The sequence below is a fragment of the Miniopterus natalensis genome, chromosome 2 (genome assembly GCF_054644295.1).
Source record: "Miniopterus natalensis isolate mMinNat1 chromosome 2, mMinNat1.hap1, whole genome shotgun sequence".
In the NCBI taxonomy this organism is placed as follows: domain Eukaryota; kingdom Metazoa; phylum Chordata; class Mammalia; order Chiroptera; family Miniopteridae; genus Miniopterus; species Miniopterus natalensis.
This window is the reverse complement of record NC_142082.1, coordinates 163072546-163091189: the sequence shown is the minus strand read 5'-3', so window position 1 is coordinate 163091189 and position 18644 is coordinate 163072546. Positions and strand designations below refer to the sequence as shown.

The 18644-nt window shown below is 34.3% G+C and overlaps 1 protein-coding gene across 8 annotated transcripts in view; it reads left to right on the top strand.

The window, feature by feature from the left end:
* Positions 1-18644, top strand: part of ATF7IP (activating transcription factor 7 interacting protein) — a 108412-nt gene that overhangs the window by 57112 nt on the left and 32656 nt on the right. For all 8 annotated transcript variants that reach the window (XM_016197440.2, XM_016197439.2, XM_016197436.2 and 5 more), the window contains exons 6-9: positions 3104-3169; positions 11880-11959; positions 13151-13239; positions 16380-17027. In XM_016197440.2, the coding sequence (XP_016052926.2) occupies positions 3104-3169; positions 11880-11959; positions 13151-13239; positions 16380-17027 (883 nt within the window). The remainder of the gene's footprint in view (positions 1-3103; positions 3170-11879; positions 11960-13150; positions 13240-16379; positions 17028-18644) is intronic.

The following is an 18644-nucleotide window of genomic DNA, read 5'->3' as shown; positions in this document are numbered from 1 at the left end:
GTAGATGTATATGATGTGAAAATGAAGTCCTCTTTACAGTCTCATTGTCTGCTGAACCTAGTCTCTAGAGGTAACCACTTTTACTTTGGTATTTATCCATCTAGACTTTCCCCCATATATAACAAACACTAAAGGATTTTTAAATTTGTTTTCGTATTTAAGTAAAAATTGTATAATAATACTATACATACTATTCGATTTATAGAATACCCACCAGGTAGTCTGACTAAAGGAAAAGTGAAAGATTCTTGTATAAGTTGGGGTACAAAAGACTTTCTCGCATACCTTTCTTGAAAATATTTTTTGAAATATTTTAGTCACCGAAAGGTAAATCTGTATCTGCATTAAGAATCTGTATACAACTATGCTATATATCCTTGGGTGTTGATAATAGTTATTTATGAATATTAGAGGAAAATCGTCATCTTGGGAATCATAGGTGATTGCCTAGGCTTTATCAGAGGACTTAAATAGATTGGAAGGTTTTGTGTCTCCTTTAGAAGTGACTATTTTTTTTCCTTTGGGGGAATTTTTTTGGGGTCTGTTTTTAATTTTTTTTTTTATTGTTGAAAGTATTATAGATGTCTCCCCTTTTCCCCCCATTAATCCACTCCACCCAAAATCTCCCCCCCCTCACCTTCACCAGACTATTGTATGTGTCCATGGGTTATGTGCATATGTGTTTATATATGTTCTTTGATTAATCTCTTCCCACCCACTTCCTCACCCCCGCCTTCCCTCTGAGGTTCGTCAGTCTGTTCCACGTTTCTATGGCTCTGGATTGATCTTGTTCATCAGTTTATTTTGTTCATTAGATTCCACATGTGAGATCATGTAAAACTGAATCAGGAACAATCAGAAAATCTGAATACAACTGATGAAATCGAAGAAGTAATCAAAAACTCCTAGCAAACAAAATCCCTCGTCTGGGCAGCTTCACAGGGGAGCTTTACCAAGCATTCTACTTATTATTATCACATTGTTTGCGGGTAGTTTTCATCGCGCGCTCTACTACCAGTCAACGTAAAACGTATAAATACATTTCCTGCATACAATGTGTTACGGCAGTCCCTTTAACATTTCTTGCAATGCTGGTTTGTGGTGATAAACTCCTTTAGCCTTTTTTTGCCTGGGAAGCTCTTTATTTCACCATCTACTTTGAATGATAGCCTTGCTGGATAGAGGAGTATTGGTTTCAGACCCTTGGTTTTCTGTTGCTGCCTTTAAGATTCTCTCTTTGTCTTGAATTTTGGCATTTTAATTGTGATGTGTCTGGGTGTAGGCCTCTTTGGGTACTTCTTGCTTGGGACTCTCTGTGCCTCTTGGAATTTTTCCTTCACCAGGTTAGGGAAGTTTTCTGCCATTATTTCTTCAAATAGATTCTCTATCCCTTGCTTACTTTCTTCACCTTCTAGTACTCCTATGACATGAATATTTTTACGTTTCATGGTGTCGCACAGCTCCCTTAACCTGTCCTCCTGTTTTTTAATTGTTTTTTCTTTTTGGATCTCTGATTCAGTGACTTTTTCTACCCTGTCTTCTCATTCCCTGATCTGATCCTCAGCTTCCACTAATCGGCTTTTTATCCCTTCCAGTGTATTCTTTGTTTCTGCTATGTCATTCTTAATTTCCTTCATAGTTTTCATATCTTTTACCATGCTGTTGAGAATCCTTACAATCATTATTTTGAACTCTTGTATCTGATAGATTGCTTATCTCCATTTCATTTAGCTCTTCTTCTGGAGACTTCTCTTCTTTCATTTGGGACTTCTTTTTTTGTCTCCCCATTTTGGTTGCCTGTTTGGATTTGTTTCTATGTATTAGGTAGATCTGCTAGGACCCTCAGTTTTTTTGGAGGGTCTCTGGTGCAGGCTAATCTCAGATGCTGTTTGTGACTGGCCTTGGGTACCCTGTTTGGAGCTATCAGTGACCCACAGCTTGTGGCTCCCTCTGCTTGGGCTGGGTGCATTTGGAAAGGCCCAAGAGTCACACCAAGGTCTGCTTTTCTAATTTCTGGGTCCAGAAGCAAATCAGGCAAAGACTCAAAGTACCCAGAGGTCTGTCTCTGCCTGCAGGCTGATTGTTATTCTTAGTCTCTTAATGAGCCTCAGGCTCTAGACCACAGCAGGAAAGGGGTTTTCTAATGGGTGGGGCAATTGCCCCCCCCCCCCCCCCCAGGCAAAAGCTGCCTGGGTGGTAAAGGTCTGTCTCAGAAATATGTCCTCTGCAGTCTAGGGAGGAATGACTTAGCACAGGAATCCAGATGGCCGCCCTCTAATCTCTATCCCCAGAATAAGCATCTCTGGATTTTCCTCTCACAGCTCTTGTCCTTCCTCTGCCAGAACCCAAGGTGAGTGGCTGCACATGAAACTTTGTGTTGGCCCTTTAAGAGGGTGCCTGCATTTTCAGCCATCTCTCCCTGGCAGACAGAAACTCTGCTGCTTTTCACGGCCATTTGTTATCTGGGTACCTTTCTCAGTTCTGGTGTCTTAGTTGGGAAGCCCAGTTTGGGGTTTAGACCCCAGAGTTCTCAGTGGGAACCCCCCACAGCTGAGATATCCCTCCGGAACATTGAGAAACATCAACATATTCATCAGGAAAGTGGTATATATATATATATGACTTAATATATATTATCTATATATAAAATCAATGCTGTATATTGATTCACTATATTATACATGCACCTATAAGTAATTTTGGCAAGGAATCTTTATGACTAACAGATATGCTTATTATTACTACGTAATTCTCTGTGAGAAAGTTAAGTGTGATTACAACTATGTCAAAAGTAACAAAAAATAATCGTACATATTCAGAAATGTACTGGTTTGTGAGCAAACATCTACATTTCTAGGAGGAAAAAGCTAACCTTAGAAAATTCAGAGTGCTTAACTGTGGGTATAAAGTTTAAGGTCATTTTAGTTTTCATTACAACTTTCTGTATTTTTCAAATATATATTTTACAATCAGCTTGCCTTATTTTTTTTGCTGTTAGCTATCTTTTGAGGATCTGTTATCTGTGAGTTTCTTGTTATGTATGCATGGGTTCCATTAATGCCATAATGCCACTTGATTTCTGTTCTGTTTTTGCTTTTTGTAGGCCAAGATAGCCAGGTTAACCAAACGCTTTGGAGCAGCCAAAGAAGATCTTAAGAAAAGACAAGAAGTAAGAATTTCTGTTCTTGCACAATTAACATTTAGCTCTAAGTAATAATCTTAGGGAATGCTTAGGTAGGAGGAAACTCTTCCTTTATTACAGGTCTGCAGCTTTAGAATTAATTATTAACCCTTTACTAATCCTCAGTAACTATTTTTATATTTTAACACTTATATTAATTAATTTTATGTTATGGCATTCTTGAAGCTGTATTTTCTATGCATCTTTAAAATTATGATTTTGGGATTTGCTTATTATGTTTCTTTCTTCTTGCATTCTTGCCAGTGTCTCTTATAATTTTGTCCAAAATATTTTAGTCTTCCACACTTGGGGTGTATGGTGCTTGAAAGAAAATGTTAAGGTGGTCTTCTATCTTTTCAAATTTTGTTCCTTTCTTCTTCAGTTTGTGGTTAAGGCCAATTTTAAATTTTAAAACTGGGACATCTTTCTATCCATTCCTGTTAATATTTTCTTCTTGTGAGAGAGATATATGGAAATTTAAAGAATTTGTTCCTTTATATCCGAATCCTAATTCCCTTTAATTAATATGGTATCTACTATAACTTTGCACCTGTTTCTTGTTAGATTTTAAAAGCAGGAGAGACATAGAAAGAATGTTTGTAACTTTAGGTCTCCCCCTTATAAAAATAATTAAACAATAATACTTTAAATGTTCTTGTTTTATTTAGATTTGCTTCTTGGTCCTCTGATACTAACTAGTTAAAAATAAACCCCACCATTCAGGTTTGTCCTAAAATGTTTTCTATTTTAATTTTTTTAAAGAGCAGAAAACTCTTGTAGGCAGTTTCCTGTTAAGACCATGTTAACAATCTAATCTACTTTACTGCCTTATGACTGATATCTCTAATTTTCATCCTTTGTAGTTTATAATGTAAAATAAAATAAATACCAAGATATTTGTTATTTTTTATCTATGAAAATGAATTACCTGATTCTCAATCAAATTTTAGATTAAATCTAAATTCTACATTTTAATTTTTTTATTAAAAATTTTTAAAATATTCTTTTCATTTTAATTGTGGTAAAAACACGTAACAAAATTTACCATTTTTTAATTCTACACTTCAGTATTGTTAACTATATTAATATTGTATAAGAGATCTCTAGAACTTTTTCATCTTGCTAAACCAACTATAGCCGTGGAACAACCACTCCCATTTTTTCCTCTCCTTAACCCCTGGAAACCATCATTTTACTTTGTATTTACATGATTTTAACTACTCTAGATATCATCTGAGCAAAATCATACAGTATTTGCATGTTTTTTGTGATTGGATTATTTCACTCAGTGTTATGTCCTCAAGCTTTATTTATGTTGTAGCATGTGACAGGATTTTCTTTTTGAAGGCCGAATAATATTCCATTGTATGTATATACCACATTTTCTCTATCCATTCATTTATTGATGATTATTTGGGCTGCTTTCATCTCCTGGTTCTTGTGAATAATGCTGCAGTGAACATCAGTGTGCCAGATATCTCTTCAAGTTTCTTGTTTCAAGTCTTTTGGAAAAATGCCCAGAGGTGAAATTGATAGATCATATGGCAATTCTACTTTTAGTTTTTTGAGGAGCTTCCATAGTGGTTAAACCATTTTACATTCCCACCAACCAGGTACAAAGGTTTCAATTTCTCCACATCCTTGTGAACACTTGTTTTCTGTTTTTATGATTGTCTATCCTAATGGATGTGAAGTTGTAACTCATGGTTTTGATTTCCATTTCTCTAATGATGTGGAGATCTTTTTATATGTTTACCATTTTGCATATCTTCTTTGGAGAAATGTTTGTACAGATCCTTTGCCCATTTTTAAATTAGGTTACTAGTTTTATAGTTCAGTTGTAGGAGTTCTTTATATATTCTGGATATTAACCCCATATATATATATATGATTTCCAACTATTTCCTCCCATTCCATAGGTTTTCTTTTCATTCTGTTGATTGTTACCTCTGATGTGAAGTTTGCTTTTGTTGCATGCGCTTTTGATGTCATATTCAAGAAATTATTACCAAATCCAGTGTCATGAATGATTTTCCCCTATGTTTCTTCTAGGAATTTTATAGATGTAGGTCTTACATTGAAGTCTTTAATCCATTTTGAATTAATTTTTATATATGGTGTAATGGCTGAAAGTCATTGTTTTTGCATTTTGATATCCAATTTTCACACCATTTGTTGAAAGATTATCCAACACTGTGTAGTCTTGATATCCTTGTTAAAAGATCTTTTGGCCAGATATGTGAGAGTTTATTTCTCAGCTCTCTATTCCATTTGTCTGTATATCAGTCTTTATGCTAGTAAGTACTACACTGTTTTGATTACTGTAGCTTTATAACATATCTTTAAATCAGGAAGTATGATACCTCCAACCTTCTTTTTCAAGATTGTTTTAGCAGTTAAGGGCCCTTTGAGATTTCATATCAATTTTAGGATGCTACTTTCTATTTCTGCAAAAAAAAAAAAAAAAAAAAAAAGACACTGTGAATTTTATAGGAATTACATTGAAATTTTCATCACTCTGGGTGCTATTTATCCGTGCCTTTTATTTCTTGCAACAGTTTTGCAGTTTTCATTGTAAAGGTCTTTTGCCTTCTTGGTTAAGTTTACTCCTAAATATTTTATTCCTTTTGATCATACAGTAATGGGATTATTTTCTTAATTTCTTTCTCAAATTGTTCATTGTTAGTGTGTAAAAATACAACTGATTTTTGTGCATTGGTTTTTCTACCCAGCAACATTGCTGAATTTATTAGTTTGAACATTTTTTTTGGTGTGGATTGGACTTCTTCCATTCCTAATTTGTTGAGTGTTGTGTGTTTTTTTAATCATGAAAGGATGTTAAATTTTGTCAAATGCTTTTTGTGCAACAATTGAGAAGATGATGTGGTTTTTTGGCCTTCATTTTGTTAATGTGGTATGTTACATTGATTTTCATATATCGACTTATCTGAGCATTCCACAGATAAATCTCATTTGGTCATGTTGTATAATCCTTTTCCTGTGTTGGTGAATTTGGACATTAGTCTTTTGTTGAGGATTTTTAGAGTTTTCTTTTATTGTGGTGTTATATACCTTTGGTACGAGGATAATGTGGGCCTCATAAAATAAATTTGGATGTATTCCATCTTCAGTTTTGTATAAGAGTTGAAGAAGACTGTTGTTAATTCTTTTAGTGTCTAATAGTTTTCCAGTGAAGCCATCTTGTTCTTGGCTGTTTTTGTTGTTAGGATGTTTTTCATTACTGATTCAGTCTCCCTACTTGTTTAGGTCCTTAAAAGGTTTTTATTTCTTCTTGATTCAGTCTTGGTAGGTTGTATATTTCAAGGAACTTACCCATTTTTTCTGAGTATCTGATTTGTTGGCATATAATTTCTCATAGTAGTCTCTCATGATCCTTGTTGTTTCTGTGGAATCATTTATAATGCCTCCTCTTCATGTATGACTTTATTTATGTGTTCTCTTTTTTCTTAGATAATCTAGGTGAGTTTTCCAATTTTGTTGATTTTTAAAAATTCTAATTTTTAATTTTGTTTTTTTTCTATTGATTTTATGTTCTCTATTTTATTTATTTCAGCTGTAATCTATTATTTCCTTCCTTCTAACTTTGAGTTTAGCATGTTTTTCTTTTTCTAGTTCTTTGAAATGTAAAGTTAGGTTGTTGATTTGAGATCTTTTGTTGTTGTTACTGACAATATTATAGATGGCCCCCAATTTTCGCCCCTTTGCCCCCTTCCACCCAGCCCCTCCCCACCCCAGGCCTTTACCACATTATTGTCTATGTCCGTTGGTTATGCATATATGCATATATGTTCTTTGGTTAATCTTTTCCCATCCCTTGCCACCCCTCTCCCCTCTAAGATCTGTCAATCTGTTCCATGTATCCATGCGTCCAGACCTATTTTGTTAATCAGTTTATTTTCATTAAATTCAGCATATAAGTGAGATCATGTGATATTTGTCTTTCTCTTATTGGCTTACTTTACTTAGCATAATAACCTTGGAGATCTTTTTTAATGTAAGCATTTAGTGCTATAAAACTTTCCACTTAGTGCAACTTTTGTTGCATTAATTTTCCTATACATTTGGTATGTTGGATTTTTGTTTTCATTTGTCTCAAGATATTTTTTAATATGCCTTGTGATTTTTTTTTTCCTACCCACTGGATTTTTAGGTGTTTTCGAATTTCCATATTTGTGACTTTTTTATTTCTAGTTTTATTCCATTGTAGTTAGAAAATGTATTTGATATGATTTTCGTCTTTTTAATTTTGTTAAGGCTCGTTTTGTGGCCTAATATGTATATGATCTATCCAGGAGAATGTTCCATATGTGCTTGAGAAAAATGTGTGTTCTTTTTTGGGGGAAAATTTCTGCATTTATCAGTTTGGTCCATTTGATGTTAGTATTATTCAGTTCTGTTGTTTCCGTATTATCTTTTTAAATCCTCACTCGAAGATAAGTTTTTATTGATTTTAGAGAGAGGGAAAGGAAGTGAGAGAGAGAGAGAGAAAAACATCTGTGTGAAAGAGAAATATCGAGTGGATGCCTCTCATACAGTCCTGACCAGTATTCGAACCTGCAACCTTTTGGCGTACAGGACAATGCTCTAACCAACTGAGCCACCCAGCCAGGGCCTGCTGTTTCCTTATTGATTTTTTTGTCTTGACCACCTTTCTATTATATAGAATGATATATTAAATGCTCCTGTTACTGTGTTGCTATCTCTTTCTCCTTTAATTCTGTCAATTTTTACATCATGTATTTTGGGGGTCTTAATGTTGTATGCATAAATATTTATAAATGTTACATCTGGTTAATTGACCCTTTTATCATTATATAGTGCCCTTCTTTGTCTCTTGTGACAATTTGTTCTTAAAATATTCTTTCTCTTACGTCAGTATGGTCACCTCTACTCTCATTTGCTTACCATTTGAATGAAATATTTTTTCCCATTCTTTTACTTTCGGCCTGTGTGTGTCTTTAGATCTAAAGTGTGTCAGTTGTTAACGGCATATAGCAGAATCCTGGGGTGTGTTTTTTTAATCCATTAAGCTAATGCATGTCTTTCTTTGGATAATTTAATCTATTTGGTTTTGAAGTAATTGCAGTAGGGGATCTCTTATTATTGCCATTTTGTTAATTATTTCCTAATTGTCTTGGAACTGTTATGTCTCTCTCATCCTTTCTTGTTTACTTCCTATGTCTCACTGATTTTTTTTTGTAGTGAAAAAAATTTTTAATTATTTTCTAATTCCCTTTTATGTATCTTCTCTTTCTTCTGAGGCCACCATGGGAATTACATAAACTATTTTTAAAAATTATAACTATTTTAAACTGGTAACAACTTCACTTCAATCATATATAAGAACTCTACTCTTTACATCTTTACTACTTTGTTATAGATGTCATGCATTACATCTTTTTATGTTGTATATCTTTTAACCTAGACTTACAGTATTTTTTATGGTTAAATCATATACCAGAATTAAACATGATTTATGCACCACCTTTACAGTAATGCAGGATTCTGTATTTATTTGTGTATTTATCTTTACCAGATAATTTCATGTTTTATTAAGTTCTCATGTTACTGTCTTGTGTCCTTTTATTTTTACTTGAATTACTTCTTTTAGCAGCTCTTATATGGCAGATCTAATGGTGATGAACTTCCTCAGCTTTCTACATCTAGGAAAGCCTTAATTTCACCATCAGTTTGAATGAAAGTTTTGCTGGATATAGTATTCTTGCTAGATTTCTGCTTGAGAAAAATCACTAGTAATCTTATGGGAGCTACCTTGCCTTGAATGTGATGAGTCTCTTTTCTGTTGCTACTTTTGAAATTCTCTGTGACTTTGACAAGCTTGAGTATGTTTCTCAATGTAGATCTGTTTGAGTTAGCCTAATTGGAGTTTTTGGAACTTTTGAATTTGTATGTCAATTTAATTCCTCAAATTTGGGAAGTTTTTGGCTGTTATTCGGGTAGGCTCTCTGCTGTCTTCTCTCTTTCTATTCTTGGACTCCTATATTCATGTATTGGTTCTTTCAATGGTTTCTCATAAATCCTTGAGGCTCTCTTCACTTAAATAATAATTTTAATGACTTCAGGTTCACTTAGTCTTTATTTTGCTTGGTACCATCTGGTGTTGATCGCCTCTGGTGAATTTTTTTTCTGTAAATCCAGTTATCTTTTAGCTTCGGGATTTTTGTTTGTTCCATTTTATTATTTATTTATTTATTTTTAAAAGAGGTGTTTCATTTATTTTATGTCTATTGATTTCTGAGAGAGGAAGGGAGAGAGAGAGAGAGAGATAGAAACATCAGTGATGAGCGAGTCATTGATTGGCTGCCTCCTGCACGCCCCCTACTGGGGATTGAGTCTACAACCTGGGCATGTGTCCTGACCAGGAATTGAAAGTGGAATCTCCTGGATCCTAGGTCGATGCTCAATCACTGAGCCACACCAGCGAGGCTGTTTGTTCCATTTTAAGTTTCTATCTTATTGTTAAGTGTTCTCATTTTCTTCATGCGTCATCTCCCTAATTTCATTTCATTTTCTGTGTATGTTTTCCTTTATCTTATTGAGCCATCTTAATGTCACTTTAAAAAAATTCTTTGTTAGGTAATTAACAGATCTTTGTTTCTTTAGGGTCAGTTACTGGAGATTTATTTCTTTGATTGGGCCATATTTTTTTGTTTCTTTGTGTGTCTAATTCTCTTTTGCTGAAATTTGGGCAATTGAAACAACAGCCTCCTCTCCTTTTCTTTTCAAAATATCTTTGTACAGAGGAAGACCTTTACTAATCAACCCAGATGGATAATCTGGGGCCTCTCAGACCTTTTCTAGAGATGAATCATCTCTGAGTTTGTGCATGTAAATTTCCCTCTGAAGAGGTTTGTCTGTTTTTACTCAGCAGCTGCCTCTGGTATCTGTCTTCCATATTGCCGTGTAGGTTTTGTAAGCCATGATTTTGGAATTACCCCTGCTGTCTCTGTACTGTAATTTTTCTGTTGCTGTACCAAGCGGAAAAACCTGCCTTTGTTCTTATCTGGAACATTAAGTATATGCCACTTTTGCCAGGTCAGGTGATACAGAAACCAGTGCTTTGGGTAGTACCCCCAAGAGGCAGAATGTTACATGCAAATTCCACTCTTCTCTTTCTTTCCTGAAGTAAATGCTACAAGTGGGAAATTTTCTCTTGATTGGGCCACATTTTTAAAATGTGTTTTTATTGACAGTACAGTTATTTTAATGTGCTTTTCTATTTGTTCGAAATGTCTTTGTGTCCCTAGTAAGATTTTTAACACCTTTAGAGCAGTTTATTTTGATTCTGTCATTTGTCTATTTATATACATAACTAGTACAGTGCTGTACTAGTTGGTTAAAATTTTCCCATTTTCCGCCTGGCTGGGTGTGCTCAGCGGTTGAGCATCGACCTAGGATCCAGGAGATTGAAGTTCAATTCCTGGTCAGGGCACATGCCCAGATTGCAGGCTCGATCCCCAGTTGGGGGTGTGCAGGAAGCAGCTGATCAATGAAGACTCTCTCATCATTGATGCCCCCCCCCCCAAAATCAATAAAGATATATTTTAAAAAATAATTATCTTTTTTTCCTATTAAAAGCAGTATATATTTGCTGTTCAGAAAGGAAGAGTGATTAGTGGTATCTGCTTGATGTGATCCTAAACACTTAAACCTTTGGTTTAACATGTATTATTATTACACTTAATTAAGTCTTGAGTGAAATTTTTTTTTTTGGTCAATTTAAGAACTAAATGATGATCCTGTCATTATTGATGGAGACCCAAATAATGGTAATTAATATGTAGATATTACAATTTCATTTCTATATTCCCATTTTGGGGGAAAGGCTGAAATTAGTTGATACTTAATTTAGAATTGAAACATTTTTATGAAATTATGTCACACAGTGGCAAGTAGTCATTTTTTTAAACAAAAGTTGTAAATATATGTAAATATTGATTTCAGAGAGAAGAAGGGAGAGGGAGAGAGAGAGAAACATCAATGATGAGAGAGTCATTGATCGGCTGCCTCCTGCATGCCCCTGTCTGGGGACTGAGCCTGTAACCCGGCATGTGCCCTGACTGGGAATGGAACTGAGATCTCCTGGATCCTAGGTCGATGCTCAACCTCTGAGCCATGCTCGGCTGGGTGTAAAAATAATTTTGGTTTGAGAATTTTGATTTGTGACCTAAGATGCCACTTAATTGATAATCCATTGCTCCTAAGAAAGAATAAATATGTATGTTGTTGAGTTTCTGATGGTAATTCAGTGCCTGCTATGCCTAGTATAGTATATGTATAATATCTACTAGAAATTTATTGGATGAGTGTTTCTGGTTTATTATTTATATCTTTATTGTTTTGTTTATTGAACCCTTACAGCATGTAAACCATTTTTATATTTTTTACTTATTTGCTCATCTCAAAAATCTGAGGTATAAGAATTATTATATTCCTCTTTCATTTGATAAGTACTTGTTTCCATTGATTAAGTATTGTGCTTAAGATACAGCTAACAAGTGGCAATTTCAAGATTCAAATTTTTGTGTCAACTATTAATATTTTTCACTCTATTATAGAAATAACAGATAATATATTGAGAAAACATTTAAGGTCTTAGTTTTAAAGATTTGTTATATATTGGGTTTTATTTTACCTTGGTATTTTTCTCCCTCAGAATCCACCAAACCCACCTGTACCTGTATCACCAGGAAAGTCTATAGTTGATGTCAACAGCAATAACAATGTGCCCTATAGGTGAGAATAATAAACATTCTATTTATTTCCCCTCTTTTCCCCTCTTTTTCTGCCTTAAAAAAAAAATTCAGTTTAGCTAAAGTAAAAACAGAAAATAATTCACCCATTTCTCTCCCCCACCTTTGGCTACTACCAACCCCCCCACCAACCCTCTCCCCACCTCTGTACAAGTTTAACTTTTTTTAATTTAAAAAATTTTTTTTAGATTTCACATATAAGAGAGATCATATGGTATTTGTCTTTCTCTGTCTGGCTAATTTCACTTAACAGAATGCCCTCAAGGTCTATCCATGTTGGTCATATGGGGATATTTTATTCTTTTTTATGAGTAAATAATATTCCTTTGTGTGTGTGTACAAAAGTTTTTTTATCCATTCATCCATAGATGGACACTCAGGTTGTTTCCATATCTTAGTTATTCTAAATAATGCTGCAATGAAAATAGGGGTGCATATATCTTTTCTAATTAGTGTTTTTGTTTTCTTTGAATAAATATCCATATTGCTGGATCATATGGTAGTTCTATTTTTAACGTTTGAGGAAGCTTTGTACCATTTTCCATAATGGCTGCGCCAATTTACATTTCCACCAGTATTGTGCAAAGGTTTTTAATAACAAGTCTGTCAAGTTTTTAAATAAGAGAACAAGGTTCTGATTTTATTTTGCAGAAACATCTTGGAATCTAATCTTACGTATTTGTGTAGAGATAAGCGGTATACTGGATTAAGTATATTTTCTTCTTTTTTGCTTTGTTATCATTTTTCATCTGTGGATATTGTTTTTGCTAATTTATTATAAGGCTTTCTTTAGTCATTGCTGATTTTTAAAATCATTTGTACTAAATAGTATTCTCTCAGGTAATTGAGATATGCTTTGGTCAGAGGTGATAAAAACTAATGTCTGCCGATATTAGGACCTACATTTGGTTTTCAGGTAAAAGTATTGAGGACATTAGAATATAAGAGTAATATTCTTTCCTAATGCCATAGGACCCCCTCCCCTACCCCACCCTCAGCTTTCTGAAGTCTCTGTTAGCTTTCCCTCAGTGCATTCACTTGAAGTTTAGCGCTGCAATACCCAAGTCTATCCATACTTTTTTCCTATGAGCCACTGCTTTATCTATACATAAATTGATGTTCATCAGAATGGTATATGCTTGATTGACTATTTTTGTGTATATATATTTCTTAGAAATACAGGTACAGTGAGACAGTTGCTGGAGTCCAAAAGAAATGTAAGCGAGAATACACCACCATCCTTTCAAACCCCTGTGAATACAGGTAATAATATTCTTTAACACTGACATACATTTTCTTAGTAATTGAAGGCTTTGGTTTTCTTTTCACATTTATTTGAGGATGAAATTTGATAAGAAACTGAGCATATTGTTCTAAAATTGAGTGCTAAGTATAAAATTTTATTTAAACATTAGGATTACATTTATGCATGGAAATGTAGAGATTGAAATCTCCACCGTAGTGATTTCTCAAACTTTCTGGACAACCATATCCCTGTATAATCTTAAAAAATTACTAAGAATCCCAAAGTTTTTATTTATGTGGATTACATTAGTTGATATTTACTGTAGTAAAAATTAAAACAATTTTCAGTTGAGCATCGACCTAGGATCCGGGAGATCACGGTTGGTTCGATTCCCCGTCAGGGCATATGCCTGGGTTGCGGGCTTGATCCCCAGTGGGGGGTGTGTGTAGGAGGCAGCTGATTAATGACTATTCTCTCATCGTTGATGTTTCATCTGTCTCTCTCTCCCCCTTCCTCTCTCTGAAGTCAGTAAAGATATATATATATATATAAATTTAAACAATTTTTGAATGTTTGCTTATTCATTAAAAGATAATAGAAACCACCCTGGCCCATGTAGCTCAGTTGGTTGAGTGTTGTCCCTTGCACTAAAAAGTTGCCAGTTTGATTCCCGGTCAGGGCATATGCCTGGGTTGCAGGCTTGATCCCCTGTAGGGGGCGTGCAGGAGGCAGCTGATTGATGTTCCATTCTCACATCAATGTTCCTCTCTCCTCCTCTCTTTTCCTCTCTCTGAAATCCTTTCTCTCTAAAAAAAGAAAAAAATCAATAAAACATTCTTTAAAAAAGTAAACATCTATTTTGTAACACAAATAATGTTTTAATGAAAAATAACTATTTGTAAGCTTTAAAAAGTAGTGAAAAAGATTGTGATTTTCTTACATTTTTACAAATTTCTTGTATGACTCACTGAAATCATTAAGGTGGCTTGTGAAAGTTGGATTCTCATATCTATATCTGCGTTCAATTTGTTGCAGTTTGTTGTTTTGATTAAAGTATATGAAGCAAATCAGCCTCATACAAATATGTAGTTAGGAAATGGCTAGCTCTTTTAGAGAATTGTGGATATTTTCTTTGAAAGTCAGGTAAGTAGTTTATTAAAAGTTAGTTGCAAAGTGGACTCTGAAATCCTGCCAGTGAACTTTTCTAACTTTTTTATTGTAATGCATTTATCTGTCTTGTAGTTGGGTGGAGCTTTTACTAATACTATTCATTGATTTTGGAAAATGCTCACTGACTTACCTAAATCTTCCAAATACTGTCACACCTCATTAATAATTTTTTTCTTTTTTAATTACATCAATTTATTTCACTATTATTCTTCTCAGAAAAGTCTTTAACAATTAGATTTGGGAAGCTGCCATGGACTCAGAGGCAGATATGTTTTTCCAAAGTTCTAAATTTTGTTTTTAAAACTCAAATTTTATTATTTCAATAAGTACTGTTTGTTGTTTTCTTTGAAGTGACTGTCTTACTTGATTTCTTTTCTTTTGTTGTTGTTAATCCTCACCCGAGGATATTTTTCCATTGATTTTTAGAGAGAGAGGAAGGGAGGGAGAAGAAGAGGAGAAAGAGAAACATTGATGTGAGAGAGACCCATCGATTGGTTGCCTCCCGCCTGTGCTTCGACTGGGGCTAGGGCTCAAACCTGCAACGCAGGTACATGCCCTTGACTGGGAGTAGAACCTGCAACACTTTGGTGTGTGAGCCAGTGCTCCTACCACTGAGCCACACTGGCCAGGGCTACTTTATTTATTTTCAAGAAATGGTTTGCTGCATACCCAAGTGTGAATAACCGTAGTATGTCTGTAAGTCATCCATTCAAGTAAAAATGGACTTCCATGAAAAAGGCTGTTAGCTTGCCCTACAACATAATCATAAAGTACTTTTCTTCGAGCCAGCCATCCCACTTTGGCATGTAGCAGTAATGCTTTATTTGTACTTCCTATTTCTTTACACAAAATATTAAGAAGACCTGTATTCAGTGGTTGAGATTTATTAAAAGTAATATGAACTACTTTATCCTGGACATTCTTAAGTGAAGCTAATTTTGTTTGCTTTTTACTATGAACATGTGATGGTAAAGAATGTAGTGATAGTTTAGTATCACTATTTTGATTTTTGTACTAAAGCATCAGAAATTTTATTCACATTGCTTTTGTTCCATCAGTGCAAATATCTACATGGTGAAAAAGTAAAATAATGTTTTATTATTATTACAAAATAGTTTTGATATTGCAAGCTTCTGAAGGGGTCTCATTTACCCCCAGTTGTCCCCTTGGACCATACCTTGAGAATTGCTGCTCTAGGTGTGCCTTTGATTTTGGGAATAAAGACTACAGATCAATGAGAAAGATACTTGGTCATCTATTTCAAACCTGTTCAAATGAAAATAAACACAAACAGCTGAACCAAAATTACTATAAAACTCCAGTGAACATCATTTTGATTTTATCTGGTCTTTGGGATTAGCTCCCTTATTTCTTAGTTCATCTCCCATCCTCACTCTGCCATCTTCCATATTATATAATGTCAATAGAGTGTCAGTACAGGCATCCTTCTATGTCTAGTTCCTCTCTTAGGCAATTCAATACAACTTGATCCACAGATCAGGTTTCACATGGTCCAAATGTTTAAATACACGACCAAGTTTACCTATTATTCATTAATAGTGATGATGCTTACTAGACTTTCTATTTGAGTTTATATATTGTCAGTATCCTAAAGCATTTTTAATGTCTTTAGTGTAGTTTCAAAAATATCTATACAATTTTACCAAGTTTTCAGTGTTTTTAGTTATTTTTCCAGTTACCCTGAAGTGATTATAGTCATTTTCAGAAACTGTTTTGATAATGAGATAGCAGTCATCCCTATTAATCATAAACCATCTGATGTTTTCATATTGTATCAATTATAGATACAAAAATGTTTGTACAAACTTAATTCTAAGACGTTCAAGAATTTAAACCTGGAAAAAATTTCATTATGAAGGACTTTACTGTATCTATTGCAATGCATTAAGTTTGTATTGTGCTATATTATCCTAGCTGATAAATGGAGATAGGCATTTAAACTGAGACTTTTTTTTTCTTTCTATAGTGTCTTCAACCAACCTTGTCACTCCTCCAACAGTTGTCAGTAGTCAACCTAAATTGCAGACTCCAGTGACCTCGGGTTCTCTGACAGCAACATCAATTCTTCCAGCACCCAACACAGCTACAGTAGTTGCTACTACTCAGGTGCCTAGTGGAAATCCCCAACCTACAATCTCTTTACAGTCGTTACCAGTGATTTTGCATGTACCTGTTGCTGTATCTTCCCAGCCTCAACTTCTACAGAGCCATCCAGGAACTTTAGTGACTAATCAACCATCTGGCAATGTTGAATTCATTTCTGTACAGAGCTCACCAACAGTCAGTGGTCTTACCAAAAATCCAGTGTCTTTGCCATCCTTGCCATCCTTGCCAAACCCCACTAAACCAAACAACGTTCCTTCTGTGCCCAGTTCTAGTATTCAAAGGAACTCTCCTGCCAGTGCTGCACCATTAGGAACAACACTTGCTGTACAGGCTGTCCCAACAGCACACTCTATTGTACAAGCCACAAGGACTTCTTTACCCACGGTAGGCCCATCAGGGCTCTATAGTCCATCAAATAATCGAGGCCCTATACAGATGAAAATTCCAATTTCTGCTTTTAGTACTTCATCTTCTGCAGAACAAAGCAGCACTACTACCCCTAGAATTGGTAAGTCACTGCGTAGGTTTAATAATAGAAATGAAAGCATGTTAATGACCTATAGATAATGGAACTTTTGTGTTTGTTTGTGGAGTGTCTAGCATTATTGGAAGAACACAGTAAATAGAATATCCTGGAGGTTATTTTTATTAAGTTTTTGGTTACATAAGAAATGAAGTTGTTAAAATGGGATTTGAGAGTTTATTTTGAGTGAGAAGCTAGCATTCGTATTTATCTTTTAGGAATTTTTCTAATCTGGGTGACTTTTTCATTTAGGTTTTGTAGCAAGCATTATGAATTACTTTTATAATACATTTGCCAGGAATATATGAATAGAACAAATTTAAAGTATCTAATTGACGTAATATATGCTTCTATGAGGAAAATAAACATCACATATTTTCCCTACCTATTTGGAAAAATCCTTTGTGTGCTCATCACTCACATCTTCCAAATTTGAACAGTTTAAAAATAGCTTCTGTCCTCTATAATTTACTATGAAATATTTGATTGCTTTTTGTTTTCTCTGTTGTATATTTTCCCCTATGACATATTAAATGAGTATGTATGTATATATCTATGTACTTTGAAGTCTTTTAAAAAGGAGAGCTTGATTTAAAATCTTTTAAACTTTTTTTGTTCGTAGAAAGCATACATTTTGTATGCATTCTTTTTGTCAATTATAGTTTATATTCAGTATTATTTTATATTAGTTTCAGATATAGCATAGTAGTTAGACATTTATATAATTTACAAAGTGATTCGATAAGTTGAGTAACCACCTGAGACCATACATAGTTATTACAATATTATTGACTGTATTCCCTGTGCTATACTTTACATCCCTGTGACTATTTTGTAATTACCAATTTGTATTTCTTAATCCCCTCACCTTTTTCACCTAGCCTTCCAACCCTCCTCCCATCTGGCCACCATCAGTTTGTTCTCTGTAACCATTCTTAAAGTGTGAGGTGATATCATCTCATTGTGGTTTTCAGAGGTTGATGCTCAACCACTGAGCCATGCCAGCTGGGTCCTCATTGTAGTTTTAAGTTTTATTTCACTGATGGTTAGTGACATTGAGCATCGTTTCATATGTCTGTTGGCCATATCTGTGTCCTCTTTGGAGAAATATCTATTCAGGTCCTCTGCTCATTTTTAAATTGAATTGTTTTGTTTGTGTGTGTGAAATTGTGAGAGTTGCTTATAAATTTTGGATATTAAGCACTTACCGAATGTATCACTGGTGAATACCTTCTTTCATTCAGTAGGTTGTCTTTTCATTTTGTTAATGGTTTCCTTTGCTGTACAAAAAGTTTTTAGTTTGATATAATACCATTGATCTATTTTTTCTTTTGTTTCCCTTTCTGAGGAGATATATCAGAAAGAATATTATTAAGAGCAGTGTCAGAGAATTTACTACCTATGTTTTGTTCTAGTATTTTTATGATTTGGGGTCTTATGTTTAAGTTTTTAATCCATTTTGAGTTTATTCTTGTATGTAGTGTAGAAAGGTGGTCTGTATTCTTGAAGTTGCTTCTTATTCTTCATTTCTGACTTTACATTTATACCCACCACTTTTGGAAAAATAGCAAGAATGAGTAGACATCATGTGAAATTACTATA